Source organism: Protopterus annectens, chromosome 7.part1, assembly GCF_019279795.1.
Source record: "Protopterus annectens isolate FY-2018-M chromosome 7.part1, PAN1.0, whole genome shotgun sequence".
Lineage (NCBI taxonomy): Eukaryota > Metazoa > Chordata > Ceratodontiformes > Protopteridae > Protopterus > Protopterus annectens.
Window position 1 is genome coordinate 477,948,144 of NC_056740.1, and position 22,400 is coordinate 477,970,543.

The window sequence follows — 22,400 nt, forward strand, 5'->3', positions numbered from 1 at the left end:
AGTCTGGCTTTCCTGGTAAACAAATAGCAAATAAAGAAGTGGGTGTGAATGCAAAACCATGGATTCCTTTCAGTACCTGCAGTATGTTTTACATCGACCTTGGTGCCAGATTCTTAGGCACTGACTCAGAAGTTGAAGACCAGAGGCAGCTCCGACGCCGTCTTCACTGTTTTTTATTCTGTATCTCTGTCTCTTTACCATTCACCTTTCAAGTTTTCAGTCCTGAGGAGGACTGTGTTAGTTGGCTCGTTTCTGAGATCCTTCCATCTTTAGCGCTGACTGATTGAGCTGTTTCAGTGACTGTTAGCAGCGCAGACTGGTATGTTGGTGATTACTCGATTACTCAGAGCTGAGGTTGTACCTGCAAGACAATTAAATTTGAGCCCTGTCACAATGTAGGCCTTGTCCCAGGATGGACTTATTGACTGCACTAGAGTCCATCACCCTTCTCTGTTAGGGCATACGTTTGGAGGGTTTGTGACAGGTCTTGGTCTTTATTGTCTTCCTTGTCCCGTGTTTCATCCTCATCAAGGAGAAGAGGACCATTTCTGCAAGAGGAGACAGATTGAGTCCCCTAAAAAGTCACCAACATGTCTTTCTGCAAGAGGAGGCAGATTGATTCCCCTAAAAAGTCACCAACACTGACCTGTATAATGATGGAGACTATTTCCCAGCATCCCATTCTTTTGATCTGGTAGTTGGCGCAGAGGATTAAGGCTGTGAGCTGTAGTTCCTGTGCTACAGGCTTTGATTCCCTTAGCCCTGCTGTGTGACCTTGAGCAAGTCACTTAGCCAGTCGGTGTTTCGGGGCTACTGGGAATTTTGTCTAGGCTCCTCAGTCGTCCCCTGGACAACAAGTCTAGTAACTAGATATAAAGTAATTCTAACCAATGTACAGATCTAACTTTGGGGAAAACTTGGAAGTAATGAGTACAGATGGGGATATTTCCTTAGGAACCCCTCTTCTCCGCCAAAGAGATCCTGCAAGAGACCTTACAGATATCGCAGTATCCCAAAAGGTTGTCCCTTTGGCTGAGGATGGTTGCTGTTGTCATCTAATAGGTTTGGAAGGGTCTAAATATAGCAGCCCCTGTATCACAGAGATTAGATCCTCCAGCCATCCAACAATTGGATGCTTTGGGCAGGACCGAGGTTAGTGGCTCCATTGTGGTGACAACTGCTGCCAAGAAGGAACCTGCTCCTAGAATCACATGTTTCACCATTCTAACTAGGAGTCTCAAGCCCTGAACCATTTTGGAAAGTGTGTCTTGATGCATGCTTTATGTATCGAGGTGCGTAAGCCACTTGTCACATGTTTCACTTCCAGTGAGACCTTGTTAAGGAAATTAACAGGGTGCTGGTGCATTTACCAAGGGAGGCTAAGGACAAGACAAAGTCAGTGTTCCAGGCAGTAACCATTGCCGTGATTTCCAAACTTTCTATGCACCTAGTGCATAATGCTGTAGATTGTGTGGCTGTTTCCTTGTGTGTCCATGTTTGTGTGTTTGACTTGCTGGAGAAAGCCCAGTTTTACAGACAACCTAGGGGCAAAAATTCAAAATCGCTGTATTACAGAAGCTCTTAGAAGGCAAAGAATTACACAAGCATTTGCCAGATGACACATTTCATTAGGTATTTGAACAAGACATTACAGAATAAAGTTACTTTTTAACAGAAATGCTATTAAATGGATTTTTTTGCTATGAGCAGTTTAGTGTGGCATAGTCAGGAAGGAAGAATATCACAGCGAAGGTCATACCCATATGGCTATATAGAGAGTATTACTAAATATTGTGCAATTTACTGAGACTTTCCACTGAAGTGCTAATTCCAAGGTAGAACCTAATTGTGGAAGCAGTTTTTCAGAGTAAATACAAACCACTTTAAAGGGCAAGATCTGAAGTAGTTTACTTCATTTGGTCTTCAACCTGTGGGTTCCGGATCCGTATTGGATTCAAGCTGGCAAATTCACTAGCATCTGCTCCGAGCTCCAAGCTCCTCCCCTTACCCATAACATACCTCCACTACCTTCCATCCCCCAGATTTAGTGTCACGCGGCTTGCCTGAAGCATCGTGATCTCCAAGTTAGTGAGTGGGTTTATTGCTTTTTAAGCAGATTTTTTCTAAATATTTGAGTGTTAGGTGTTTAGTGTAGGTTCCCTCTCCTCCTCCCCTCGCTGGTGTGTCGTGTATTAGAGAATTTCCTGTAGTTTTTAGAGTTAGTTTGTTAGTGTGTATTGCTCCCCCTCCCCCCTCAGTGTTCTGTGTGCCTTGAGTGTGCGGTGAGGGGGTTTGGAAACGGGTAACCTTTTCATCTCCTTTCCCTTCTCTAGTGTGAATTGTTCTTGTATAGAGGCATGGCTGACCCCAAGCCTGTCTTCAAAAGGTGCACTGAGTGTGGCCACAAATTGTCTCCTGCAGATGGCCACACTCATTGTGATGTGCTTGGGCATTGTCCATTTGAGTACGGATTTGTACTATCTGCACGGGTTTTAACCCACGAGCTATAAAGGACAGGAAGGCTAAGTTGGCCCTAAACGGCCTTCTACCCACTTCTGAGTCAGTTGCCTTGTCCACTGCTTCGGTCACAGCGACTGCTGTGGCCACCTCTCCTTCCTGCCTTGCCCTGGCTTCTCCTTCCTGCCAGGCTGGGACTCAACCTGCTGTTTCTAAGCCTGTGGAATTGGAGCAGAAAAGGGGCAGAAAGAAGGAGAAAGCACAAATCAGCCAAACCAGAGAAACGCAAGAGGTCTCTGGACCTTCCTTCTACTCCCACCACCAAAAGTCAGGCTAGAGTCCGTGACTCCCCTCGGCTCAGATCTCCGAGATTCTCCCCGGAGCCAGCGGAGACATGTCCTTCATCTAGGGTCTCGGTTCCTCGACCCGACAGGTCAGAGTCTGTGGCCTCGTCGAGATCCACGCGTAGCTTATCGGAAGTTGACATGGATAAAACGATGAGGAGGTTAATTTGTACTCTGATCCTGATGGTGTCTTGCCAGCCCCCTCTCCCTCTGGAGGGGGAACTCTCTTCCGTTTTTCACACCAATTTCTCCTTTTCCGATCCGTCCACCAGGTTTGCAGTACTCTGATCAAAGGATGGTCTTAGTCAGGGGGTTGGCGCTGACGGTACCTGTCTCCTTCATGCCGACAGCTGCCTGGAGCATGTCAGATCCGAGTGGCTCTCGGAATCAGAGCTTGGGTGTCGTTTCCAATGGAGTGAAACTTTTTTCATCGGCTCCGGGGTTGTCTGGCCAAATTCCCTCCCTCGGAGCTCCGTCCACTTCAGGCCCGGCTCCGATTCTCATGTCATATCAGAGGAGAGCGGCTTCCTTATTGGTACCCCAGGAGGCTTGTTCTCCCTCGGTGTTCATGGTAGAAAGGGTTCTCTCCGCTGGATCGAGACCCTTGACTATTTCCTCAGATTCTGCCCTGACCCCCTCAACTCTGTCTACGAATCCCATCTTTTTGCCAGAGGGACAGCCCATGCTCGAGGACTCCCAGGCGGTTCCCCCTGAGGAACAAGTGGCTTGTGAGTTCCCCCCGGAGAGCCCCAGCGGAGATGTACCTCATAAGCATACGTGTAAAAGGAGGCACTTGGACTCCCCCGAGTCCCTCACCGAGGACATGGATTTGGATAATGGTGAAGGTTTACTCAGTTCACCTCCTGAGGATGTCTCCTTTGGAGACATCCTAGAAATCCTACGCCAGCGGGGAGGTTGGTCTGCCCCCAAACCTTCTGATGAATCTGTGTTCCTGGAGGCTTTCAGCATGGGCCCATCTATTTCCTGGGTGTCCCCTCCCGCAGATCTCCTGGTGGACTTGGCCACCTCGCGGGCCTGGAAGGAGACGGGCACTGTGGAACCAATCCCTAAACATCCGGATAAGATCCCAAGTCCACCATCAGTTAGACCAGCGTGGAACAATGCTGTGGTGGTAGCAGCAGCCACAAAAAAGGAACTAGCCCAAGAGAGTTCCTCGGTTCATCCCCCGACCTGAGAGTCTTGGATGATGGACCACTTAGGGAAGCGAGTTTATGTGTCAGCAACCTTTTCCATCAGGTCGCTGAACTACCTGGCCCACGTCACGAGACTCCAGCGTGACCTGGTCAAGGAACTGGCTGAATCTCCCCCTAAGTCCATGTCGCAGGAGGACAGAGACATGTTCTCCGTGAGGATGGCCACTTTAAAAGCAGTCTTCAACATGTCCATACGACTCCTCTCACATGTTACCGAAGGCGTGGCTAGGGCTGCTGGGTCCGGTGTGTCCATGAGGCGCAACCCCTGGCTCAGACTATGTCAGTTTTCGGAACCTTTCAAGGCGTCTTTTGCCAATGCCCCTTATGACTGCTCTACTCTTTTTGGTAAGACCATCAAAGAGACTTTAGTCCAGAATGAGAAGGATGGGAAGACACTGTCTGCCATCGTAATCCTGCTTCTCAAACCCTCAAAGATCCTTTTCCTGGACTCAGAGAGGGCAAAAGAAGATGTGGTTCCGGAAGTCACAGTATTCCCAGGACACTCGGGGCTCTTCTTCCCCCAGAGGCAGGGGGGGGCAGAATAGACGCCAGCCCAGAGGCAGAGGGGGTCCAAGGAATTTTGGGTCTTGAGAACCTTTCTCGGACAGGCCTGGACAGCAACCCTGAGAGATTGCCTGACTGCTCTACTCTGGAGGCTGTCGGGGGATGATTGTCATTGCACCTGGCGGCATGGGAGTCTGTAACATCAGACCGCTGGGTGCTTCAGATCATATCCAGAGGATACTCTATCCTCCTTTGTGGTTGCTCCCAAACACTTCCCAGATGTTCCACCCATGCAAAGGGAGGACTTAAGGTCCATTCTGGACCTATCTACCCTGAACCTGTCAGTTGCCAAAGAGAAATTCTGGATGGTCACACTACAGTCCGTTATGCCGTACCTGTAAGAGAGCGACTGGATGTCCTCGTTAGACCTCCAGGATGCCTACTATCACACAAAGATGCACAGAAGCTCCAGGAGGTTCCTCCGCTTCCGGGTAGGAGTCTATCATTATCAATTTCGAGCCCTACCCTTTGGTCTCACCACAGCCCCCAGTATGTTCACCAAAGTGATGGTGGTAGTAGCGGCTGACCTGAGGTTTCAGGAGATTCAGGTCTATCCGTACCTGGACGATTGGCTCTTCACTGCTCCCACCAGGCGTCTACTTTCTCAGACCAGGGATTATTTCTTAAAGCTTGCTCTTCAATTGGGGATTACAGTCAACGCATCCAAATCACTTCTAAATCTTGTCCAGGTGATAGACTACATTGGGACAAGGATAGACACACTACAGTGCAAAATCTTCCTGACCACGGAGAGAGTACAAAACCTGAGGATGCATGTCTCCCTGATCTACTGTTCTTATCTTCCCTCTGCAGAGTCAGTGTTGAGGACTTTAGGTTCAGTGGTGTAACCATAATGCTTCTTCTGTGCACCCGGTTACATATGCGAGTACTACAGTGGGCGCTAGCAGTACAATGGTCCCTGTTGGAACTTCCATTATCATATCCAATACACCTCAATCGAGTCTGCCGGTTGTCCCTTCTGTGGTGGATGTGCTCTCCGGAAATCTTAGAGGGACGACCTTTTGTTCCAGCCCCTGTCCAAGCCACAGTGACCACAGATGCCTCCCAACCTGGGTGGGGGGCATTGTTTGGGCAGGACAGTCCAAGGCCTGTGGTCCCCTGTTGAGACCAGTTTGCACATAAACATTATAGAGATGAGGGCGGTCCTTTTGGCGTTGCAGGCCCTTCATGCCTTTCTTCCTCTGGGGACCATTGCAATTCAATCAGACAACATGTCAGTGGTCTGGTACATCAACAAACAGAAAGGGACCAGATCTTACCCCCTTTGTCGCCAGGCCATGAGAGTGTGGGAATGGGCAATCTCCACCGGTTGCTTTCTCATAGCAATGCACATTCTGGGACAGTCCAACATTCTAGTGGACAAGTTAAGTCAGACTATTCTGTTGCCTTACGAGTGATCTCTGAATTCGTCAGTAGTGGAGCAGATCTGTTCTGGAGTGGGGTCAGCCTTGCTGTGATTTCTTCGCATCTCCTTCCAATGCAAAGTGCAGTGAGTTTTACGCTCTGAACCCCTTGTCGGGAGAGTCCCCCAGAGATGCTCTAGTCCAATGCTTGGCCTCCCAGTCTTCTGTATACTTACCCCCCAGTACCTCTTATTCCGAGGTTCCTTCAGAAAGCTCGTCGACTTGGGGAGCAAAGTGATCCTCATTGCCCCATTTTGGCCTCGCCAGGTATGGTTTCCCTTCCTTTGGTCTCATCTTCTGGCTCTGCCTTGGATCCCATTCAGGATCTGATTTTACACCCATCGGGGATTCCTCATCCGAACCTCAACAGTTTGAAGCTCAATGCTTGGCTGCTACAGTTCCCATGATTGCAAGGACTCCTGGATTATCCCCTTCAGTTAGGTCTATTCTGGTGGCCGCTCATAAGCCTTCAACCAGGAAGATTTACCGCAGCAAATGGAAATGTTTTTTTCCTTTTGGGCTTCTCAAAGGAGTTTATATCCTTTCACGGCTCCTATTTCTGCCATTCTTGATTTCCTAGCTAATATTTTTCAGCAAGGAGAAAGCTCTTCTACTATCAGAGTTCAATTAGCTGCTGTCTCATTTTCACGTGGGTGAGAATTCTGCCTCCCTGGCCTCTTCCAGACTGTGTAAAGCCTTTATCAAAGGTACTTTCCTGTTACAACCCCCCCCCCCAGTCATGCATCCTGTTCCTCCATGGGACCTTACTATGGCTGTTCTTCGTGTTTCACTGTTGCAGTCCTAACATATAGGTTATCCGGCTCCCGGTAGCCCTCAGCTAGCCCGAATACCAAAGTCCTTGGTATGTGACGTTGGCTGCCGCCAGTTGTAAAAGTGATGTCAGAACGTCCAGTATAAAGGGAGGCAGCCGACGCCATTTCCTCAGTCTTTCTTTCCGCGAAGCCTGAAGCAGATGCAATTTGCACTAGTGCCGGTCGGCCGTTTACCTTCGTTTTGCTTTCCGACTGCCAAGTTGAAGATGCCTTCAGATAAGTACCCCGTTGGGGATCCTCTTTTCTTGCTTTAACGAATGTCAGATAAAGTTAATAACTGTCTTGCCTGTGGAAAACAGATTCCGCACCGTGATTTCCATTCCTATTGTATAACTTGTTTGGGCCTTGAGCACAATGTCCCTAACTGCGATCTCTGTGCTTCCTTTAACCAGTGTACCATACGCCGTAGAGCTAAGATTTTGCATAAGCATTTCTGAGTCTGGCCTAAGTTCACCTATATGGCGTCTTCTGGTCTCCCGACTTCGGCTATACCTAGGAAACGCAAAGACAAGGACTGCGACAGGCCTAGGGTTAAGTCTACTGACGATGCACCGGTGAAATTGGTCGTCAGCACAGCGGCAGTCAGTGAGGTGCTTTCGCAGCCCCTGAAGTCCGCAGATTTTCAGCCACAAGCCTCTGCCGAGACCTTTACGGAGTCCTCCATGCCGCAGGCTGCTATTTCTTCTTCAGACCCTCCGCCCGTCGCCGCCTCAGATGGGTCCAGAGCCACTTTGCAAACACCGGCTTCTGACGCCTATTCTTTTCAACATGAGACCAGAACCATACTGACTACCTTAGTTCAGACTTCTGCAATTGCTAGGCCTCCCGAGTCCCTCCGGATTGCTAGTAAATCTTCCAGCCACAAACCTACTCACAAGCAGGTGTCGGCCTTCCCTCCTGTGCCCCAGTCCCAGTTGGTAAGGATGGCTGGTGATCTTCTTTCCCTGATTAGGGGCTCTCATCCCCCCCTTCAAAGAGGGCTAGGGAGTTGTCTCCTGATGTTTTGTCTCTCAGATTCTGAGATTTCCAGTATGTCTGCTGGTGAAGAAGGACATTCTCAACTTTTTTCTGGCTTTGAGGATTCTGATGCTGAGGACTCTATCCCTTCTGCCTTCCCTCCAGAGGATTTTTCTTTTGGGGATACTTTGAATACCCATATTGAGCATTTTAAATGGGAATGTCAGGATTTTCCATAGTCTAAGAAAAGAATTGGGGAATTTTTGGATTTGCCTCAGCATAAGCCTCTGGCTATACCTTCAGTTTTGGAAGTTGTGGATGATGTTTTCACGGAAAATTCTTTAACTCCTAATTCTGGTCCTCCTGCCCCCAGATAACCGGATAGGTATTGTAGGGTTCCTGCATCTCATCATTTCCATTTTAAAAACCCAACTGCTGATCCAGAAATTGTTTTTCAAGGCCCCAAGGGTGTTAAGGCTACTTTTGCTAAAAACCCAGTGCCTTCTGATAAGGAGTCTAGGGCCTTGGACAGGTGGGGTAAAAAAGTCTATACCTCTACAACTCTTGCCATTAGATCTGTGAATTGTCTTTTTCACATGCTTAAGTAGCAGCAGCAGCATACTTTGGAGGCTGTTAAGGCTAAACTTGGAGATTTTCCTTACATGACGGAGAACAAAGATTGACAAGACTTACTGAATTCTGCCACTTTAGTTAATAAGCATCCACTTCATTGTGGTTTTGACACTTTGGAGGCTTCCTGCAGAGCAGCAGCCACTGGTTCTGTAATTAGAAGGCAAGCTTGACTCTGGGAGCAGCCTCTTTCTGAACCGGTTAAGTCTAAATTGCTGGATGTTCCTTTGCACAAGGACAATCTTTTTGGCAATAAGGCTGAGGAGGTACTGAAGAAGTTGGAGGATAAGGCAAAATCTATGCAAACTGTAAAAGATTTCCTTCAGGTTCAGCCTCCTCTGTTTAGTAGGCATTATCCTTCCAAGAATTGGTCTTTCCCTGATCCTGGCAAGCAGGGTCGCTCTAGGCCTAGTAGTTTCAGATCTTAAGAGGGCAGCCTTCTGCCCCTCAAAGGGCTAAGCAATGGCATACTTCTGCTAAATTGGGGAGTTCTAAGCCAGCTCCCCAAAGCAAACATTCTGAATGACTGCGGCCTTCTTGTGCCTACCTCTGTGGGCCCTGGGTTTCCTTTAGGGGGGAAGGTTAGCCAGGTTCGCAGAGATATGGTGAACCTTCACAGACAAATGGGTGCTCCATATAGTAATCCAAGGTTACAAGTTTTGCTTTCACACCTTCCCTGTTTTACAAGGGTACCCAGACATACCCAGACCTCTCAGGGCAGAGGTAGAAACTCAGATTACTTCTTTACTGACTATGGGGGCTATAGAGCCAGTTCCTGCAAATCAAGCAGGCCTAGGTTTTTATTCAAGACTTTTTCTGGTACCCAAAAAAGGGGGCACCTGGTGCCCTATTCTGGATCTGTCCATTCTAAACACTTTTCTGGTGATTCCCAAATTCAAGATGCTCACCCTTCAACAGTTACTACCAATGCTGGGCAAGGATTCATGGCTGGTAACTTTGGATCTAAGGGAGGCTTATCTGCACATCCCAATAAGGGAAAGCTGCAGGCAGTTCCTTCACTGCAGGCAGTTCCTTCGCTGCAGGCAGTTCCTTCACTTCAGGGCTGGGGAGCGACACTTCCAGTTCTCTGCGCTGCCCTTTGACGTATCTACTGCTCCCAGGGTTTTTACCAAGTGCCTGGCTCCAGCCATTGCTTTTTGCAGACAGAGAAACATTCAAAGTTATCCTTACGTGGACGACTGTTTCATTCAAGCAAACTCCCCAGAACAACTAGAAATGGATTTGGATTTCGTGAAGAACACTCTCACCTCTTTGGGTTACGCTCTCAACGAAAGAAGTCAAAGTTGGTACCTACAAGGGAGATTGTTTTCCTGGAGCGAGTCTGAATCCAGCCACCCAGATGGTATTCCTCCCTCAACAGAAGCAAGAAGACCTTTCGGCTTACTTCATGAACTTGGCAAGCATGACCCAGCTCTCTGCAAGGCAATTCCTGCAAGCACTGGGGTTCATGGCTTCATGTATTTTGATGATCTCATGCGCGAGGCTGCATATGAGAAAACGTCAATGGTACCTCGAGAATCTTTGGTGTCAACACACACGGGACTTAGACTTGATTCTTCCCCTGATTCCCTGTCTACAAGTGGAGTCCCTCTGGTGGGCAACAGCCTTTTCAAAGAACAAGGGTCTGCCTTTCCACCCACTGCTTGCCAGCCAGACTCTCACCACAGACGCCTCAGATGTTGCATGGGGGGCTCATCTGGAAGGCAGGGACATACAGGGGGCTTGGAGCAACCAGCAGATTCATCTGCACATAAACTTAAAAGAATTGATGGCAGTGCAGCAGGCCTTGCTGGCTTTCAAGGGCCTACTCTACCCTGGGACTCTGCTGATCAGGACAGACAATACCACAGTCATGTGGTACATCAACAAACAAGGGGGGACTCACTCTTACCCCTTGTGCAGACAAAGCATGAGACTGTGGTCCATAGCAGCATCCATGGGCTTACATCGAATAGCAAAGAACAAGGCAGGAAACCACTGGATAAACACTTTATATAAGTAAAGCTTTCGGATACAATCCTTTCTCAATACAAAACAATGCATAGAACCAGCTCTTTATATATAGGTCCAAATATATCACATGACATGCAGCCAAAATCACATGATATGTCATCCAAATCACAAAAACATTTTAAAGAAACATTTAAAAAAAACTTTTTTAAAAAACTTAATACAAAAACTTGAAATACTTTAATAAAACTTTAAAAATATATATATATATTTAGATAAAACTTCAGGCTAAGAGAGATTAGCTCTACTTAATTTAACTAAAATAGGTTTGAGACTGACTTGGCTATTCAAGCCTGGTTTTGAACCACTCATAAGTCTCAAGATCCATTCATATTCTTTAATTTCTAAGTGATTATTTAGGTCCCCTCCCCTAGGTGTAGGTGTAACGTGGTCAATAATTCTAAACCTAAAAAAATGCTGCTGACCAAATTCCTCTATATGTTTGAATAGTGCATTCCTGTCATAGCATCTCCTAATTTCTGACTTATGTTCAGTCATCCTGTCCTTAAGCCTGCGGGTAGTTTTGCCTACATAGAAAGCATTACATGCCTGGCAAGTAGCCAAGTAAACCACATGGGTAGTAATACATGTACCTGCTACTCTAAAACTAAATGTCCTACCATTGATAGGATGCACAAACGTATCATTTTCTGTACTACAAATGTCATCACAACAAGAACAGTTGTGACATTTGTGAGTACCATATTTCACTATAGTAGATACAGGTGTAGTCCTCTCAAAGTCCTTGTAGCATAGTGAACTCTTAAGGGTCCTCATATTCTTATAAGAGAAATTGGGTTTAGGTCCCAATAAACTTCTTAGTTTATCTGATGCCATCAAGATGACCCAATTATCAGATATAATTTTTCTAACAGCGGGTGTCCTTAAATTATATGTAGTTACATATCTAATAGGTGCTACAGATGTTTGTTTGCACTTAGAGTCAATACTAACAACATCCTCATACAAAACTGGTTTAAATAAAGTCCGCCTATCTTCCCTAATCTTAATGACCTGTTCATAAAGTAGAGATCTATCATACCCACTAAGCAAGAAATCATTAACCATCTCATTTAATTGTACTTCAAAGCAGTCATCATCGGTATTAAGCCTACTGAGTCTGCAGAATTGAGATTTAACAGTACTTCTAAATATGTGAGGTGCATGCATGCTTGTGGCATAAGTGTATCTACCTGAACAAACTTCTTTCCTAAAGATACTAGTTTGTAGTGTATCTCCAGCAAGATCTAACTTCAAATCCAAAAATGTAATAGAAGTTTCAGATACTGTCATCTTAAACTTTAGAAAACTAGATGCAGAGTTTAGATATTCCAGAAATTTTTCAAGATCCTCATGGCTACCTTTCCAAAGTAGGAGGCAGTCATCTACAAAGCGTTGAAAAAATGTGATATTACTTTTAAATGGGTTCCCATCACCAAACAAATGCGTTCTTTCCCACTGATACAGTATCAGGTTGGCATAAGTATTGGCTACAGAGGTACCCATAGCCACCCCTGTAAGTTGTAAATATGTGGAGCCATTAAAAAGGAAGATGTTGTTTTTCAATGTAACATCCATAAGGCTGCAGATAATTTCAACTTTGTTGGGATTATCACATGTATGTGTCCACAACAATTCTCTTAAAAGCTCCAGGCCTATATCATTAGGAATAACAGTGAAGAGTGATATAATGTCCAAAGAAACTAAAAGATACTTATTGTTGACTAAATAAGCTTTTTCTTTATCCATCCATCCCCTTAATTTCTGTAATAAATCAAAGCTATCTTTAATGATAGAATCACATTTAGCCAGGTATGGAAGCAGATGCCCATGTAGATAAATCGAGATGGGTTCTGTAACCCAACCCGCACCAGAGACAATAGGTCTCATAGGTGGATCTAGCTTAGATTTATGAATTTTGGGGAGACCATAGAGATGTGGTATAGCTGGACAAGTAACAGTGAGATAATTAAATAACTCAAGATCTATATCACCACTCAATTGCAAATCATACACAACCATGTTTACATATGCAACACTTTTTTTCACATCCAAACTGGTAATGCATTTAAAAGCTTTAGTGTCTTGTAGTTAACTTAAACATAGAATCCATATAATCAACTCGGTTCATAAGAACCACAGCACCTCCTTTATCAGCCTGTTTTATAATTATATCTTTACAGGACTGTAAGCTCTTCAAAGCCTTAAATTCACCATAATTTAAATTAAATCTTTTTTTCTTTCTGGTAGATGGATTAAATAACTGCCTGATATGAATTTCACAAATATCATGAAATGCTTTAACCACTGGAGTACTGGTGGGTACAAACGTACTACGTCGTTTGTTACCCCCCCCCCCCCAGTAGCTTCAGAACCACCAAATAGCAGTTTTAAATTTAAAAGTCTGGAGAAGATTTTTAAATCAGTTAATGCTGATACTAAATTTTCTTCACAGCAAGGGATGAAATTCAGGCCCTTTGAAAACAATGAATAATGAGTGTCATCTAACTCTATCACTGATAGATTCAACGTGCCTCGGATAACTTGCGGCTCTGTTTCCCCAGTCCTAAAGGGCTCTCACTTTTTCTTTTATTAGACATACCTGATTGCAGCACCGGGGAACCTCTGTGCTGCAATATAAGTTCCTTAACTGTCTCTGGGCGCTCTAACTGGAAGCGCTTATTAGAAAAGTTCGTAAAGTTAAGTGTTGACTGCTGTGTTTTCTTCATAGACGCGTTCTGAACGCCATCAATCGATTGCGACGTAGCACTTCTTCCCTCAGTACTGGTTTCCATATTTACTTGACGTAACGACGTCTGGACCAAACTATTAGCTTCCAGGGACAGGGGGCGTTCTTCTACGAGTGAGACAGACGAGCCAGCTGCATTAGGTGCAATTTGATGAAAGTCATCTAAAGTATCAAGGGTATTTTTATTCAGTGTCTTAGGTTGGACATTAGTTTTAGTAACAACGTTCTCCTTAGGCCAAGAGAAGATATTACCCTTATTAAAATCGTTTATATCGCGCCACAGCTTTCGCTTCTTGGTCGCTTCCATCCTTCCATCAAGTGTGTGTATTCTTTCCATCATACGCTGATAGTCATCCGACATGGCAGTAAACACAGGCATGTTAAGTAGAGTACTTTCAAGGGTAAAAATCTCCTTTTTAAGGTCCTCTTCGACTTTGGTGAAAAAGTCATTCATCAAACACATATAATCAATACTGAGTTTGATATTCAGCTGCTGCCATCTCTTTAACAAATCAGGGTAAGCGTTCCCATACGAGGGCATTTTTAAAATTCTGAGCCCCCTGGGAACAATACCCTTGTCAATGTATGCTAAAAAGCTAAAGCGCTGCCACTGCAGACGCTTAAAAGTATGTAATTTTCTTTCTAGCATTTGCAAAGTCTTAGTATATTCCACAGTACCTTCTGTATTTGAGGTTGTAGAGTCCAAATTTGCAGAATTAAAGGGCTCAATATAGCCCAATAAGGGATTCTTCTCTATGTTAATAAGAGACTTAAGAGAGCTTGTTGGAGCTGCCATGATAGCTAGTAGGCTGCAAAGTAGACCTTAAAACAGTCTCCCAAAGGCAGGACAAGGAATTGAAGAAAATAAACGCCAGGAACCAAAATGCAAAGAACAAGGAAGGAAACCACTGGATAAACACTTTATATAAGTAAAGCTTTCGGATACAATCCTTTCTCAATACAAAACAATGCATAGAACCAGCTCTTTATATATAGGTCCAAATATATCACATGACATGCAGCCAAAATCACATGATATGTCATCCAAATCACAAAAACATTTTAAAGAAACATTTAAAAAAAAAAAAACTTTTTTAAAAAACTTAATACAAAAACTTGAAATACTTTAATAAAACTTTAAAAAATATATATATTTAGATAAAACTTCAGGCTAAGAGAGATTAGCTCTACTTAATTTAACTAAAATAGGTTTGAGACTGACTTGGCTATTCAAGCCTGGTTTTGAATCACTCATAAGTCTCAAGATCCATTCATATTCTTTAATTTCTAAGTGATTATTTAGGTCCCCTCCCCTAGGTGTAGGTGTAACGTGGTCAATAATTCTAAACCTAAAAAATGCTGCTGACCAAATTCCTCTATATGTTTGAATAGTGCATTCCTGTCATAGCATCTCCTAATTTCTGACTTATGTTCAGTCATCCTGTCCTTAAGCCTGGGTAGTTTTGCCTACATAGAAAGCATTACATGCCTGGCAGGTAGCCAAGTAAACCACATGGGTAGTAATACATGTACCTGCTACTCTAAAACTAAATGTCCTACCATTGATAGGATGCACAAACGTATCATTTTCTGTACTACAAATGTCATCACAACAAGAACAGTTGTGACATTTGGGAGTACCATATTTCACTATAGTAGATACAGGTGTAGTCCTCTCAAAGTCCTTGTAGCATAGTGAACTCTTAAGGGTCCTCATATTCTTATAAGAGAAATTGGGTTTAGGTCCCAATAAACTTCTTAGTTCATCTGATGCCATCAAGATGACCCAATTATCAGATATAATTTTTCTAACAGCGGGTGTCCTTAAATTATATGTAGTTACATATCTAATAGGTGCTACAGATGTTTGTTTGCACTTAGCTTTTAAGAGAATTGTTGTGGACACATACATGTGATAATCCCAACAAAGTTGAAATTATCTGCAGCCTTATGGATGTTACATTGAAAAACAACATCTTCCTTTTTAATGGCTCCACATATTTACATCTTACAGGGGTGGCTATGGGTACCTCTGTAGCCAATACTTATGCCAACCTGATACTGTATCAGTGGGAAAGAACACATTTGTTTGGTGATGGGAACCCATTTAAAAGTAATATCACATTTTTTCAACGCTTTGTAGATGACTGCCTCCTACTTTGGAAAGGTAGCCATGAGGATCTTGAAAAATTTCTGGAATATCTAAACTCTGCATCTACTTTTCTAAAGTTTAAGATGACAGTATCTGAAACTTCTATTACATTTTTGGATTTGAAGTTAGATCTTGCTGGAAATACACTACAAACTAGTATCTTTAGGAAAGAAGTTTGTTCAGGTAGATACACTTATGCCACAAGCATGCATGCACCTCACATATTTAGAAGTACTGTTAAATCTCAATTCTGCAGACTCAGTAGGCTTAATACCGATGATGACTGCTTTGAAGTACAATTAAATGAGATGGTTAATGATTTCTTGCTTAGTGGGTATGATAGATCTCTACTTTATGAACAGGTCATTAAGATTAGGGAAGATAGGCGGACTTTATTTAAACCAGTTTTGTATGAGGATGTTGTTAGTATTGACTCTAAGTGCAAACAAACATCTGTAGCACCTATTAGATATGTAACTGCATATAATTTAAGGACACCCGCTGTTAGAAAAATTATATCTGATAATTGGGTCATCTTGATGGCATCAGATGAACTAAGAAGTTTATTGGGACCTAAACCCAATTTCTCTTATAAGAATATGAGGACCCTTAAGAGTTCACTATGCTACAAGGACTTTGAGAGGACTACACCTGTATCTACTATAGTGAAATATGGTACTCACAAATGTCACAACTGTTCTTGTTGTGATGACATTTGTAGTACAGAAAATGATACGTTTGTGCATCCTGTCAATGGTAGGACATTTAGTTTTAGAGTAGCAGGTACATGTATTACTACCCATGTGGTTTACTTGGCTACCTGCCAGGCATGTAATGCTTTCTATGTAGGCAAAACTACCCAGGCTTAAGGACAGGATGACTGAACATAAGTCAGAAATTAGGAGATGCTATGACAGGAATGCACTATTCAAACATATAGAGGAATTTGGTCAGCAGCATTTTTAGGTTTAGAATTATTGACCACGCTACACCTACACCTAGGGAGGGACCTAAATAATCACTTAGAAATTAAAGAATATGAATGGATCTTGAGACTTATGAGTGATTCAAAACCAGGCTTGAATAGCCAAGTCAGTCTCAAACCTATTTTAGTTAAATTAAGTAGAGCTACTCTCTTAGCCTGAAGTTTTATCTAAATATATATTTTTTTAAAGTTTTATTAAAGTATTTCAAGTTTTTGTATTAAGTTTTTTAAATTTTTTTTTTTAAAATGTTTCTTTAAAATGTTTTTGTGATTTGGATGACATATCATGTGATTTTGGCTGCATGTCATGTGATATATTTGGACCTATATATAAAGAGCTGGTTCTATGCATTGTTTTGTATTGAGAAAGGATTGTATCCGAAAGCTTTACTTATATAAAGTGTTTATCCAGTGGTTTCCTGCCTTGTTCTTTGCATTTTGGTTCCTGGCGTTTATTTTCTTACATCTAATAGCCCAGTATCTCCCAGGGAAGCTAAACTCCTTGGCGGATCATTTGAGCAGACGTGTTCTGGATCCTCTCGAGTGGCAACTGAACAAGGATATTTTCCATCGCATCACTCATCATTGGGGCACCCCACAAGTGGATCTTTTCTCCTCTCACACCAATCATCTCCTTCCAACCTTCTGCACCAGGGAGTTTCACAACAAAGATTGGAGGGTGGATGCGTTGCCCTTCCCATGGACACATCTCACTGTTTATACATTCCCTCCTCTGCCTCTTCCTCCAAGAGTGCTGCTAAAGATACGGGATGAAAAACCAAAGGCTATTCTGATAGCTCCAGATTGGCCCAGGCAGCATTGGTATCCCCTCCTTTGCAACCTTTCACAGGCTCAGCCTTGGCATCTTCCCCTGGTACCAGACCTGTTGGTTCAGGGAGGAGGAAAGTTCCTTCATCCTCTTCTTCAAACTCTGCATTTAACTGCCTGGCTAATACTTTAAATGTTTCCCAACAGGTGGTTGAAGTTCTTCATGAGGCCAGGAGGCCAAGCACCAGAAAATCCTATGCAGATAAATGGAAGAGATTTTGCTCATGGATGCTGGCTAAAGGAGAAGACTCTTCTCATCCTTCTCTTGCACTCCTTCTTGACTACCTAGCAGGACTGCTTAATGGTGGACTTTCCTTTTCTTCAATCAAAATTCATGCTTCAGCAATGTCGGCTCATTGTTCTTTTGAGTAACCCATTTTTTCTCACCCCTTGATGAAACAGTTCCTGAGGGGAGCTAGTAATCTTGGACCTCCCAGAAGAGCTCCTCCTCCTGCTTGGGATCTTAATTTTGTCCTGGAAAAACTTACTCTGCCTCCCTTTGAACCAGCTGCCTTTGCAGATTTGAAGTGTCTGTCCTGGAAAACTGCTTTCCTTTTAGCTATTGCTTCAACTAGAAGGGTATCTGAGCTGCAAGCCTTAATGGCAGTAGAACCTTTCATTATTTTTCACTCCGATCGGGTTTCTCTGAGAACTAATCTCTCCTTCATGCCTAAGGTAGTTTCCAGTTTAACCCTTAACCAGTCTTTTCACCTGCCTACATTTTTCAGCAATCCCCAAAATAAAAGGAAAAGGATTCTGCACTCTCTTGAGGTGCATAGACAGCTGAGATTTTACTTAGACAGGACTAAATCCTTTCGAAAATCTGAACAGTTATTGGTTAGTTTTGCTCCTGGGGCTCAGAGTAAAGCTATTTCAAAACAAGCCATCTCCGAATGGATTGCTCATTGTATTCACTTTTGTTCCTGCAGCATGGGAAGGTTCCCCCTCAGGGTATTAGAACCCATTCTACTAGAGCAGCCTCTACCTCTGCAGCCTTTCTGAGAGGTGTGCCTACTAAGGACATTCTAGAAGCAGCTACTTGGTCTTCTGTCCATACTGTCACAAAGTATTACAGTCTATCTTTGTTTTCTAAATCCAGGGCTGGTTTTGCCTCTACGGTTTTGCAGGGCCTTCTTACCAACCCTTAATCTGTGATCCTTCCTCCCACCCTTTGTCTTTTTCCTGGGCTTTGGGAATCGACCCGTATGTGTGGACTGCAACAGTGAAACACTAAGAACGTAGTACAGTTGTGTACACTTACCATAAATGTAGATGTTCGAGTGTATTCACTGTTGCAGTCCTGGTTTCCCACCCTCCATTCCCCCTTTTTTCCTAAGGCACAGACTATATACTTTTTTATTGTTTGTATGACGTGTCCAGGGTGCTGCCTTCCTGGGTTAGCCTTCTTTTGGGGGCTCCTGACAGTTAAGGCAAGAAAAACTGAGGAAATGGCGTCGGCTGCCTCCCTTTATACCTGACGTTCTGACATGAGTTTTACAACCGACGGCAGTCAACGTCGTATACTAAGGACTTTGGTATTCGTACTGACTGAGGGCTATCGGGAGCCGGATAACCCATATGTGAGGACTACAACAGTGAATACACTCGAACATCTACATTTATGGTAAGTGTACACAACTGTACTTTCTTCAAGCTTTGGTCGCTCCTCCTTTTGAACCTGCTGCAACCACAGATTTTAAGTTCTTATCTTGGAAGACAGCATTCCTAGTAGCTATCACCTCTGTTAAAAGGGTTTCAGAACTGCAAGCTTTGTCCATTAAAGTTCCATGTATGAGTTTCCATAAAGTAGGGTTTCCCTTCGGACCAATCCGTCTTTTCTTCCTAAGGTTGTATCACAAGTTAACATCAATCAGACCATTAATTTACCTGTTTTCTTCCCAAACTTTGCTAACAAAATGGAATACAAACTCCACTTGTTGCATGTTCATAGAAAGTTACGATTTTATTTACACAGGACTAAAAACTTTTGTAAATCTGATCAATTGTTTGTGTCCCTTTCTAAACCCTTTTTGGGTAAACCTATCTCCAAGGTCACTATTGCTAGATGGATTTCCTTGTGCATCCTTCAGGTCTGTAAGGATAAAGGTGTCTCCTCTGGGTCAGGTGAAAGCTCATTCCACTAGGTCGATGGCTACTTCTGTGGCCTTTTGGTCTAGAGTCTCATTAGATGATATTTGTTCTGCAGCTACTTGGTCCTCATCTCATACCTTTATTTCTCACTACAAGTTGGATTTGACTTCTAGAAGGAGAGCATCCTTTGGTTCCGCCGTGCTCCAGAATATCCTTCCATGAGGGCCACCTAGGAGTTTAGTAGCTGGGGACTCTGTCCCACAGGTTGAAGACTAAATGAAGTAAACTACTTCAGATAAAGAAGTTATGTACTCACCATAACTTTCCATCTGAGTAGTTCTGCTTCATTTGTCTTCAACCATCACTCCCTCCCTCATTCCCCCTGACCTTATCATATGAACAGCCTGTTGGCTGCAGTTTTAGGTCATAAAGTATTCTTCAGGTTGGGTTCTCAGTATAAGGGTTAGCAAACTCGATCTGGGGGTTGGAAGGTAGTGAGGTGTATTATGGGTAAGGGGAGAAGCTCTGAGCAGACGCTAGTGAATTTGCCGACTAGGATCTGATACGGATCCGGAACCCACAGGTTGAAGACAAATGAAGTAGAACTACTCAGATGGAACGTTATGGTGAGTGCATAACTTCTTTTTTTCATCAGAGTTTTAAGTTCTTAGGTTCATAGGTTCATACTAAGCTAACTGCCCTTGCGAGCCATTTTAAGCCTAGCCATTTATCCCTTGTGAGACTCACAGGTGCAGATGAAACCATCATAGAATAGTGTAGTAGTTTTGGGATTTCATAACCGATTCCAACATAACTGTCCGTGCTTGGTCTTAATTTAGGGTAGAAATCCCAATGTCCTTGATTCTGAAGATCTGTTTTTATTCAATGTTCAACAGCTTGATATTCATAGGACTGATGAGGTTAAGAATGCACCGTTCTGCCAGTAGAATTTTCACTGTCTGTGTCTTCAAAGTCTGGATGGTGAGGGGGGTGCAAAGCAGATATTTCTGTATTAAATATTTTAATGTATATAATATTATATTGATAGTCGAGATGATAATGTGAAGTCTGGAATTAACAGAAATAGAAGATTAAGTTCTGATCCGATGTTCTGTTTTGCAGGGCTTTTCACTCTTCTTGTTGAAGACTTTGGTAAGTAAAAACATTTTATTCACGGATACTTTTTTCATTGTTGCTCGTTTGACGCTGTTATTTTTCAGTGAGTTACTGCATCACATCCATTTTGTTGTTGCAGAGGCAGGAGTCACACTTTTGATGTATTTATCGTACAAAAAATCCAGCACTATTGACATTTTTGTAGATGAAATGTATAAATTGTATAGTGATTTGGGTGTCCTGTTTTTACTTTTCCAGTGTGTACACATGCCTCATGGTGACTTTGGTTTCCTGGATCATTGAATTGTAGCATCTGTCTCATCACCTAGTGGTGAGGTAGGTGGGTACTTCACTCTCTGTATGTTTAACCTAATTTTAGCATTTATAATACTGGAAGGCAGACAGTATCGTTTTGTGTTATAACAGCTACATAGTCCTTTAGGTTTTCCAAAACTGTAGTGCTTCTTAGGCATCTGATAAATCTTGACAAGAGTCTTCCCTTACCAAATGAGCTAGGTGATTTGTAATTTTTCCAAAGTTGTAGTGCTTCTTTAGGCATCTGATAAATGCTGACAAGAGTCTTCCTTTACCAAGATCGGAAGATTGCAGTGGTATTTCTGAGTGAAGGACTGTTTAATTTTTTTGTGGTATCCTGTAATAGTGATTCTTAGTCTTGCTGTCTGTATAGTGATTCTTAGTCTTGCTGTCTGTATGGGCGGCCACTGTGGTGCAGCGGTTAGCATTGCCACCTCACAGCAAGAGGTTCTCCGGTATGATTCTCGGCTGGGGTGCCTTCTGTGTGGAGTCTGCATGTCCTCCCTGTGGTCACGTGGATTTCCTCCGGGTGCTCCGGTTTCCTCCCACATCCCAAAGACATGCAGTAGGTGGATTGGACACTCTAAATTGGCCCTAGATGTGTGTGTGTGTGTGTGTGTGTGTGTGTGTGTGTGTGTGTGTGTGTGTGTGTGTGTGTGTGTGTGTGTGTGTGTGTGTGTGTGTGCCTTCTGTGGAAGGTCGGGCGCCGGGCTGGCAACTCGACACCATAAAACTCCACTGCCAATCATGAGCGGACAGATTATCCGCTGTGGCGACCCCTAACTGGGAAAAGCCGAAAGAAGAAAAAGTCTTGCTGTCTGTATCTTTTGGAGACCTACATAGACAGTGCTAGACTTTTCCCATGTGTTGATCTGTACCTGTAGTTAGGATAGTAAGAAGTCTCCATACTGGAAGTCTTAAATGATACAGTCTGTTTATTCTACAGTAGAATTGGTAACCACAGGCAGCAGTCACTCTGCAATTTTGAAACACTTTCACAGTCTCAGAACTCCTCCAATAGCTGCCAGAATGCTCCACATCCGTTTCTCTCCAGATTAAGCATCGAGAGGTGCTCCTAGACTTGTTTATAGTGATTTGGAAGCTTTTGGGTGGCGAGTTTTGAGTTTATTCATGTATGTTTGAATGCTAAGATCTGATTTTTTTTTCTTTTTTGGGAGAGTTCTGTCTCTGCCCATGTCCTATCCTTACTGGGTCTACCAGCTAACTTCTTGGCCGCCTCCCCGGAATTATTCCACTATTGCTGTGGCCAGTCACTGATCCTTAGGCAAACGGAGGCTGTGCATGTCTGAGCATCCCTCCTGGGTTGGAGGTCTATATGACGTACCTGTTTTCTCCCCCTCCCTTGTGGTAAAGTGGTATGATCTAGGGTGGGAGTGTAGTTTTAGTAAGTGGCAATTTTGCCCCACCTTCCCAGCAGCAGCTCAGCCTGGCCCACTTCCCACCATTTTGATCACACCTCCTCTAACGATGCCCTTTGCCTTCACTGAAGATAGTCTCCAAGAGATGGCCATGTACCACCCCCCAGGATGGACACCCCCACCCTTTCTGCTGGCTCCTTCAGTCACCTGAGCTGCTAATTGAATCGGGGGCACCTAGGTCTGAGTCAGGGTTTTATCCCCTCTATGCCGTAAAACGACTGTTTTTAGTTTCTTTCGTGCTGTGTTGCTGTTGCATTGTGCTACCTGTGTG

At 43.7% G+C, this 22,400-nt stretch overlaps 1 protein-coding gene across 2 annotated transcripts in view; it reads left to right on the forward strand.

Annotated features, from left to right (window-relative positions):
• Positions 1-22,400, forward strand: part of BAP1 (BRCA1 associated protein 1) — a 1,282,715-nt gene that overhangs the window by 85,509 nt on the left and 1,174,806 nt on the right. For both annotated transcript variants that reach the window (XM_044078929.1, XM_044078930.1), the window contains exon 2: positions 20,382-20,411. In XM_044078929.1, the coding sequence (XP_043934864.1) occupies positions 20,382-20,411 (30 nt within the window). The remainder of the gene's footprint in view (positions 1-20,381; positions 20,412-22,400) is intronic.